Here is a 10,000-nt window from a genome sequence, read left to right as displayed (position 1 = left end):
TGAACATCATGATCCACTAATCTGTTATCTGAACATCTCTACAGAACATCACGATCCACTAATCTGTTATCTGAACATCATGATCCACTAATCTGTTATCTGAACAGCACGATCCACTAATCTGTTATCTGAACATCACGATCCACTAATCTGTTATCTGAACAGCACGATCCACTAATCTGTTATCTGAACAGCACGATCCACTAATCTGTTATCTGAACATCATGATCCACTAATCTGTTATCTGAACATCATGATCCACTAATCTGTTATCTGAACATCTCTACAGAACATCACGATCCACTAATCTGTTATCTGAACATCACGATCCACTAATCTGTTATCTGAACATCACGATCCACTAATCTGTTATCTGAACATCTCTACAGAACATCACCATCCGCTAATCTGTTAACGGAACATCTTGATCCACTAATCTGTTATCTGAACATCTCTACAGAACATCATGATCCACTAATCTGTTATCTGAACATCTCTACAGAACATCACGATCCACTAATCTGTTATCTGAACATCATGATCCACTAATCTGTTCTGAACATCTCTACAGAACATCATGATCCACTAATCTGTTATCTGAACATCATGATCCACTAATCTGTTATCTGAACATCATGATCCACTAATCTGTTATCTGAACATCTCTACAGAACATCACGATCCACTAATCTGTTATCTGAACATCATGATCCACTAATCTGTTATCTGAACATCATGATCCACTAATCTGTTATCTGAACATCTCTACAGAACATCACGATCCACTAATCTGTTATCTGAACATCATGATCCACTAATCTGTTATCTGAACAGCACGATCCACTAATCTGTTATCTGAACATCACGATCCACTAATCTGTTATCTGAACAGCACGATCCACTAATCTGTTATCTGAACAGCACGATCCACTAATCTGTTATCTGAACATCATGATCCACTAATCTGTTATCTGAACATCATGATCCACTAATCTGTTATCTGAACATCTCTACAGAACATCACGATCCACTAATCTGTTATCTGAACATCACGATCCACTAATCTGTTATCTGAACATCACGATCCACTAATCTGTTAACGGAACATCACGATCCACTAATCTGTTATCTGAACATCTCTACAGAACATCACGATCCACTAATCTGTTAACAGAACATCACGATCCACTAATCTGTTAACGGAACATCATGATCCACTAATCTGTTATCTGAACATCATGATCCACTAATCTGTTATCTGAACATCTCTACAGAACATCACGATCAGCTAATCTGTTATCTGAACATCTCTACTGAACATCACGATCCGCTAATCTGTTATCTGAACATCTCTACAGAACATCACGATCCACTAATCTGAACATCACGATCCACTAATCTGTTATCTGAACATCACGATCCACTAATCTGTTATCTGAACATCACGATCCGCTAATCTGTTATCTGAACATCTCTACAGAACATCACGATCCGCTAATCTGTTATCTGAACATCATGATCCACTAATCTGTTATCTGAACATCTCTACAGAACATCACGATCCACTAATCTGTTATCTGAACATCACGATCCACTAATCTGTTATCTGAACATCACGATCCACTAATCTGTTAACGGAACATCTCTACAGAACATCACGATCAGCTAATCTGTTATCTGAACATCACGATCCACTAATCTGTTAACGGAACATCTCTACAGAACATCACGATCAGCTAATCTGTTAACGGAACATCTATACAGAACATCACGATCCACTAATCTGAACATCTCTACAGAACATCACGATCCACTAATCTGTTATCTGAACATCTCTACAGAACATCACGATCCGCTAATCTGTACATCTCTACAGAACATCACGATCCACTAATCTGTTATCTGAACATCACGATCCGCTAATCTGTTATCTGAACATCATGATCCAATAGTCTGTTATCTGAACATCACGATCCACTAATCTGTTATCTGAACATCTCTACAGAACATCACGATCCACTAATCTGTTATCTGAACATCTCTACAGAACATCACGATCCGCTAATCTGTTAACGGAACATCTATACAGAACATCATGATCCACTAATCTGTTATCTGAACATCTCTACAGAACACCACGATCCACTAATCTGAACATCTCTACAGAACATCACGATCCACTAATCTGTTATCTGAACATCTCTACAGAACATCATGATCCACTAATCTGTTATCTGAACATCACGATCCACTAATCTGTTATCTGAACATCTCTACAGAACATCACCATCCGCTAATCTGTTAACGGAACATCTTGATCCACTAATCTGTTATCTGAACATCTCTACAGAACATCATGATCCACTAATCTGTTATCTGAACATCTCTACAGAACATCACGATCCACTAATCTGTTATCTGAACATCATGATCCACTAATCTGTTATCTGAACATCTCTACAGAACATCATGATCCACTAATCTGTTATCTGAACATCATGATCCACTAATCTGTTATCTGAACATCATGATCCACTAATCTGTTATCTGAACATCTCTACAGAACATCACGATCCACTAATCTGTTATCTGAACATCACGATCCACTAATCTGTTATCTGAACAGCACGATCCACTAATCTGTTATCTGAACAGCACGATCCACTAATCTGTTATCTGAACATCACGATCCACTAATCTGTTATCTGAACAGCACGATCCACTAATCTGTTATCTGAACAGCACGATCCACTAATCTGTTATCTGAACATCACGATCCACTAATCTGTTATCTGAACATCATGATCCACTAATCTGTTAACGGAACATCACGATCCACTAATCTGTTATCTGAACATCTCTACAGAACATCACGATCAGCTAATCTGTTATCTGAACATCTCTACTGAACATCACGATCCGCTAATCTGTTATCTGAACATCTCTACAGAACATCACGATCCACTAATCTGAACATCACGATCCACTAATCTGTTATCTGAACATCACGATCCACTAATCTGTTATCTGAACATCACGATCCGCTAATCTGTTATCTGAACATCTCTACAGAACATCACGATCCGCTAATCTGTTATCTGAACATCATGATCCACTAATCTGTTATCTGAACATCTCTACAGAACATCACGATCCACTAATCTGTTATCTGAACATCACGATCCACTAATCTGTTATCTGAACATCACGATCCACTAATCTGTTAACGGAACATCTCTACAGAACATCACGATCAGCTAATCTGTTATCTGAACATCTCTACAGAACATCACGATCCACTAATCTGTTATCTGAACATCACGATCCACTAATCTGTTAACGGAACATCTCTACAGAACATCACGATCAGCTAATCTGTTAACGGAACATCTATACAGAACATCACGATCCACTAATCTGAACATCTCTACAGAACATCACGATCCACTAATCTGTTATCTGAACATCTCTACAGAACATCACGATCCGCTAATCTGAACATCTCTACAGAACATCACGATCCACTAATCTGTTATCTGAACATCACGATCCGCTAATCTGTTATCTGAACATCATGATCCACTAATCTGTTATCTGAACATCACGATCCACTAATCTGTTATCTGAACATCTCTACAGAACATCACGATCCACTAATCTGTTATCTGAACATCTCTACAGAACATCACGATCCGCTAATCTGTTAACGGAACATCTATACAGAACATCATGATCCACTAATCTGAACATCTCTACAGAACATCACGATCCACTAATCTGTTATCTGAACATCTCTACAGAACATCACGATCCGCTAATCTGAACATCTCTACAGAACATCACGATCCGCTAATCTGAACATCTCTACAGAACATCACGATCCACTAATCTGTTATCTGAACATCACGATCCACTAATCTGTTAACGGAACATCTCTACAGAACATCACGATCAGCTAATCTGTTAACGGAACATCTATACAGAACATCACGATCCACTAATCTGAACATCTCTACAGAACATCACGGTCCGCTAATCTGAACATCTCTACAGAACATCACGATCCACTAATCTGTTATCTGAACATCACGATCTGCTAATCTGTTATCTGAACATCATGATCCACTAATCTGTTATCTGAACATCACGATCCACTAATCTGTTATCTGAACATCTCTACAGAACATCACGATCCACTAATCTGTTATCTGAACATCTCTACAGAACATCACGATCCGCTAATCTGTTAACGGAACATCTCTACAGAACATCACGATCCGCTAATCTGTTAACGGAACATCTATACAGAACATAACGATCCACTAATCTGTTATCTGAACATCTATACAGAACATCATGATCCCCTAATCTGTTATCTGAACATCTCTACAGAACATCACGATCCACTAATCTGTTATCTGAACATCTCTACAGAACATCACGATCCACTAATCTGTTATCTGAACATCTATACAGAACATCATGATCCCCTAATCTGTTATCTGAACATCTCTACAGAACATCATGATCCACTAATCGGTTATCTGAACATCACGATCCACTAATCTGTTATCTGAACATCTCTACAGAACATCACGATCCACTAATCTGTTATCAGAACATCATGATCCACTAATCTGTTATCTGAACATCTCTACAGAACATCATGATCCACTAATCTGTTATCTGAACATCATGATCCACTAATCTGTTATCTGAACATCATGATCCACTAATCTGTTATCTGAACATCTCTACAGAACATCATGATCCACTAATCTGTTATCTGAACATCTCTACAGAACATCTTGATCCACTAATCTGTTATCTGAACATCATGATCCACTAATCTGTTATCTGAACATCATGATCCACTAATCTGTTATCTGAACATCTCTACAGAACATCATGATCCACTAATCTGTTAGCTGAACATCATGATCCACTAATCCGTTATCTGAACATCTCTACAGAACATCATGATCCACTAATCTGTTATCTGAACATCTCTACAGAACATCTTGATCCACTAATCTGTTATCTGAACATCATGATCCACTAATCTGTTATCTGAACATCATGATCCACTAATCTGTTATCTGAACATCTCTACAGAACATCATGATCCACTAATCTGTTATCTGAACATCTCTACAGAACATCATGATCCACTAATCTGTTATCTGAACATCATGATCCACTAATCTGTTATCTGAACATCTCTACAGAACATCTTGATCCACTAATCTGTTATCTGAACATCTCTACAGAACATCTTGATCCACTAATCTGTTATCTGAACATCTCTACAGAACATCACGATCCACTAATATGTTATCTGAACATCACGATCCACTAATCTGTTATCTGAACATCTCTACAGAACATCACGATCCACTAATATGTTATCTGAACATCACGATCCACTAATCTGTTATCTGAACATCTCTACAGAACATCACGATCCACTAATCTGTTATCTGAACATCACGATCCACTAATCTGTTATCTGAACATCATGATCCACTAATCTGTTATCTGAACATCATGATCCGCTAATCTGTTATCTGAACATCTCGATCCACTAATCTGTTATCTGAACATCTCGATCCACTAATCTGTTATCTGAACATCATGATCCACTAATCTGTTATCTGAACATCTCTACAGAACATCATGATCCCCTAATCTGAACATCACGATCCACTAATCTTAATCTACCTACTAAACTACCGGAGCTAACCTACCGAAGCTAACCTACCATAGCTAACCCACTGAAGCTAACCTATCGGAGCTAAACTACCATTGCTAACCTACTGGCTCTAACCTACCATAGCTAACCTACAGGAGCTAATCTACCGGAGCTTACCTACCATAGCTAACCTACCATAGCTGACCTACCATAGCTAACCCACTGAAGCTAACCTACCGGAGCTAACCTACCATAGCTAACCTACCGGAGCTAACCTACCGGAGCTAACATACCATAGCTAACCTACCGGCGCTAACATACCATAGCTAACCTACCGGAGCTAACCTACCATAGCTAACCTACTGGCTCTAACCTACCGGAGCTAACCCACCGGAGCTAACCCACCGGAGCTAACCTACCGGCGCTAACCTACCGGAGATAATCTACCGGAGATAATCTACCGGAGCTAACCTACCAGAGTTAACCTACCAGAATTAACCTACCATAGCTAACCTACCAGAGTTAACCTACCAGAATTAACCTACCATAGCTAACCTACCAGAGCTAACCTACCATAGCTGACATACCGGAGCTAATCTACCGGCGCTAACCTACCGGCGCTAAACTACCGGCGCTAACCTACCGACGCTAACCTACCGACGCTAACCTAGCGGAGCTAACCTACCGGAGCTCACCTATCGGAGCTAACCTACCATAGCTAACCCATCGGAGCTAACCTATCAGAGCTCACCTATCGGAGCTAACCTACCATAGCTCACCTATCGGAGCTAACCTACCATAGCTAACCCATCGGAGCTAATCTACCAGAGTTAACCTACCAGAATTAACCTACCAGAATTAACCTACCAGAGCTAACCTACCAGAGCTAACCCATCGGAGCTAACCTATCAGAGCTAACCTACCAGAGCTAACCTATCAGAGCTAACCTATCAGAGCTAACCTATCGGAGCTAACCTATCAGAGCTAACCTATCAGAGCTAACCTATCAGAGCTAACCTATCAGAGCTAACCTATCAGAGCTAACCTATCAGAGCTAACTTACCAGAGCTAACCTACCAGAGCTAACCTACCAGAGCTAACCTACCAGAGCTAACCTATCAGAGCTAACCTACCATAGCTGACATACCGGAGCTAATCTACCGGCGCTAAGCTACCGGCGCTAACCTACCGGCGCTAACCTACCGACGCTAACCTAACGGAGCTAACCTACCATAGCTCACCTATCGGAGCTAACCTACCATAGCTCACCTACCATAGCTCACCTACCATAGCTCACCTATCAGAGCTAACCTATCAGAGCTCACCTACCATAGCTCACCTACCATAGCTCACCTACCATAGCTCACCTACCATAGCTCACCTACCATAGCTCACCTACCATAGCTCACCTATCAGAGCTAACCTATCAGAGCTAACCTATCAGAGCTCACCTACCATAGCTCACCTACCATAGCTCACCTACCATAGCTCACCTACCATAGCTCACCTACCATAGCTCACCTACCATAGCTCACCTACCATAGCTCACCTACCATAGCTCACCTACCATAGCTCACCTACCGGAGCTAACCTACCATAGCTCACCTACCATAGCCCACCTACCATAGCTCACCTACCATAGCTCACCTACCATAGCTCACCTACCATAGCTCACCTATCAGAGCTCACCTACCATAGCTCACCTACCATAGCTCACCTACCATAGCTCACCTACCATAGCTCACCTACCATAGCTCACCTACCGGAGCTAACCTACCATAGCTCACCTGCCGGAGCTCACCTGCCGGAGCTCACCTACCGGAGCTAACCTACCGGAGCTAACCTACCGGAGCTAACCTACCGGAGCTAACCTACCATAGCTAACCTACCGGAGCTCACCTACCGGAGCTAACCTACCGGAGCTCACCTACCATAGCTAACCTACCATAGCTAACCTACCGGAGCTAACCTACCGGAGCTAACATACCGGAGCTAACCTACCGGAGCTCACCTACCGGAGCTAACCTACCGGAGCTAACCTACTTATTGTTGAACAGAACAGATGGGGTAGATGCCCTCTCACCTTTGCTGTGTGACACGGCGTAGAGTAGACAGAGAACAAACAGAGCATGGTAATCGTCTTCACTACAATCTAGAGCACTGTACACCATGTCTAGGAACGGTCTGGAGGAGAGAGAGACAGGAGAGAGGAGAGAGAGAGACAGGAGAGAGAGAGTGAGAGAGACAGGAGAGAGGAGAGAGAGAGACAGAGAGAGAGTGAGAGGAGAGAGAGACAGGAGAGAGAGACAGAAAGAGGAGAGAGAGAGACAGAGAGACAGGAGAGAGAGAGTGAGAGAGACAGGGAGAGGAGAGAGAGGGAGTGAGAGAGACAGGGAGAGGAGAGAGAGACAGGAGAGAGAGACAGAAAGAGGAGAGAGAGACAGGAGAGAGAGAGAGTGAGAGAGAGCCAGACAGAGGTGAAAGAGAGAGAGCCAGGGAGAGAGAGAGCCAGGGAGAGACAGAGAGCCAGGGAGAGACAGAGAGCCAGGGAGAGAGAGAGAGACAGGGAGAGACAGAGAGCCAGGGAGAGAGAGAGAGACAGGGAGAGAGAGAGACAGGGAGACAGGGAGAGGAGAGAGAGACAGGAGAGAGAGAGAGAGAGAGAGAGAGAGAAAGAGGAGAGAGAGACAGGAGAGAGAGAAAGACAGAGAGAGAGACAGGAGAAAGATAGAGAGACAGACAGACAGGAGAGAGAGAGAGAGAGAGAGAGAGAGAGAGAGAGAGAGAGAGAGAGAGAGAGAGAGAGAGACAGAGAGAGAGAGACAGAGAGAGAGAGACAGAGAGAGAGACCGAGAGAGAGACAGAGAGAGGGGGATAATTATGCACACAGAAAACCAACTTCTTCCTTAGAAAACGAAATACTGTATTTTGAGCAGGACTTAGATGGAAAGCAATAATTCCAAGCAAATGGAGGTGAGTCAGTTGAAAGTGAGGTTTCGTTCCACTGAATCAACATACATCAGGAGACGAGCTCCTCCCAGTGAAGACCAGTCAAACCACAGAGTTGGGAAACGACCTGATCGGTCTCTTCAATGTGTGTGTGTCTCTGTCTCTGTGTGTATATATTACAGGAGAGTCCTTCCAGTGAGGTTTCGTTTATGGTTCCACTGAATCAACATACATCAGGAGACGAGCTCCTCCCAGTGAAGACCAGTCAAACCACAGAGTTGGGAAACGACCTGATCGGTCTCTTCAATGTGTGTGTGTCTCTGTGTGTCTCTGTGTGTGTGTGTGTGTGTGTGTGTGTGTCTCTGTGTGTGTGTGTGTGTGTCTCTGTGTGTGTGTGTGTGTGTGTGTGTGTGTGTGTGTGTGTGTGTGTGTGTGTGTGTGTGTGTGTGTGTGTGTGTGTGTGTGTCTGTGTGTGTCTCTGTGTGTGTCTCTGTGTGTCTCTCTGTGTGTGTGTGTGTGTGTGTGTGTGTGTGTGTGTGTGTGTGTGTGTGTGTGTGTGTGTGTCTCTGTGTGTGTGTGTGTGTCTCTGTGTGTGTGTCTCTGTGTGTCTCTGTGTGTCTCTGTGTGTCTCTGTGTGTCTCTGTGTGTGTGTGTGTGTGTGTGTGTGTGTGTGTGTGTGTGTGTGTGTGTGTGTGTGTGTGTCTCTGTGTGTCTCTGTGTGTGTGTGTGTGTCTCTGTGTGTCTCTGTGTGTCTCTGTGTGTCTCTGTGTGTCTCTGTGTGTCTCTGTGTGTCTCTGTGTGTCTCTGTGTGTGTGTCTCTGTGTGTGTGTCTCTGTGTGTGTGTCTCTGTGTGTGTGTCTCTGTGTGTGTGTCTCTGTGTGTGTGTCTCTGTGTGTGTGTCTCTGTGTGTGTGTCTCTGTGTGTGTGTCTCTGTGTGTGTCTCTGTGTGTGTCTCTGTGTGTGTCTCTGTGTGTGTCTCTGTGTGTGTCTCTGTGTGTGTGTGTGTGTGTGTGTGTGTGTGTGTGTGTGTGTGTGTGTGTGTGTGTGTGTGTGTGTGTGTGTCTCTGTGTGTGTGTGTGTGTGTCTCTGTGTGTGTGTGTGTGCGTGTCTCTGTGTGTGTGTGTGTGTGTGTCTCTGTGTGTGTGTGTTTGTGTGTGTGTGTGTGTGTCTCTGTGTGTGTGTCTCTGTGTGTGTCTCTGTGTGTCTCTGTGTGTGTGTGTGTGTGTGTCTCTGTGTGTGTGTCTCTGTGTGTGTGTGTGTGTGTGTGTCTCTGTGTGTGTGTGTGTGTGTCTCTGTGTGTGTGTGTGTGTGTCTCTGTGTGTGTGTGTGTGTGTGTGTGTGTGTGTGTGTGTGTGTGTG

At 43.1% G+C, this 10,000-nt stretch overlaps 1 protein-coding gene across 3 annotated transcripts in view; it reads right to left on the bottom strand.

Annotated features, from left to right (window-relative positions):
• LOC129845898 (protein CLEC16A-like) overlaps window positions 1–10,000 on the bottom strand; it is a 117,620-nt gene that overhangs the window by 65,419 nt on the left and 42,201 nt on the right. For all 3 annotated transcript variants that reach the window (XM_055913821.1, XM_055913822.1, XM_055913823.1), the window contains exon 12: window positions 7,776–7,876. In XM_055913821.1, coding sequence (XP_055769796.1) covers window positions 7,776–7,876 — 101 coding nt within the window. The remainder of the gene's footprint in view (window positions 1–7,775; window positions 7,877–10,000) is intronic.

The sequence above is a fragment of the Salvelinus fontinalis genome, unplaced genomic scaffold, assembly GCF_029448725.1.
Source record: "Salvelinus fontinalis isolate EN_2023a unplaced genomic scaffold, ASM2944872v1 scaffold_0398, whole genome shotgun sequence".
NCBI lineage: Eukaryota > Metazoa > Chordata > Actinopteri > Salmoniformes > Salmonidae > Salvelinus > Salvelinus fontinalis.
Note: the sequence above shows the minus strand (reverse complement) of the source record. Positions and strands in the feature narration are given on the sequence as shown.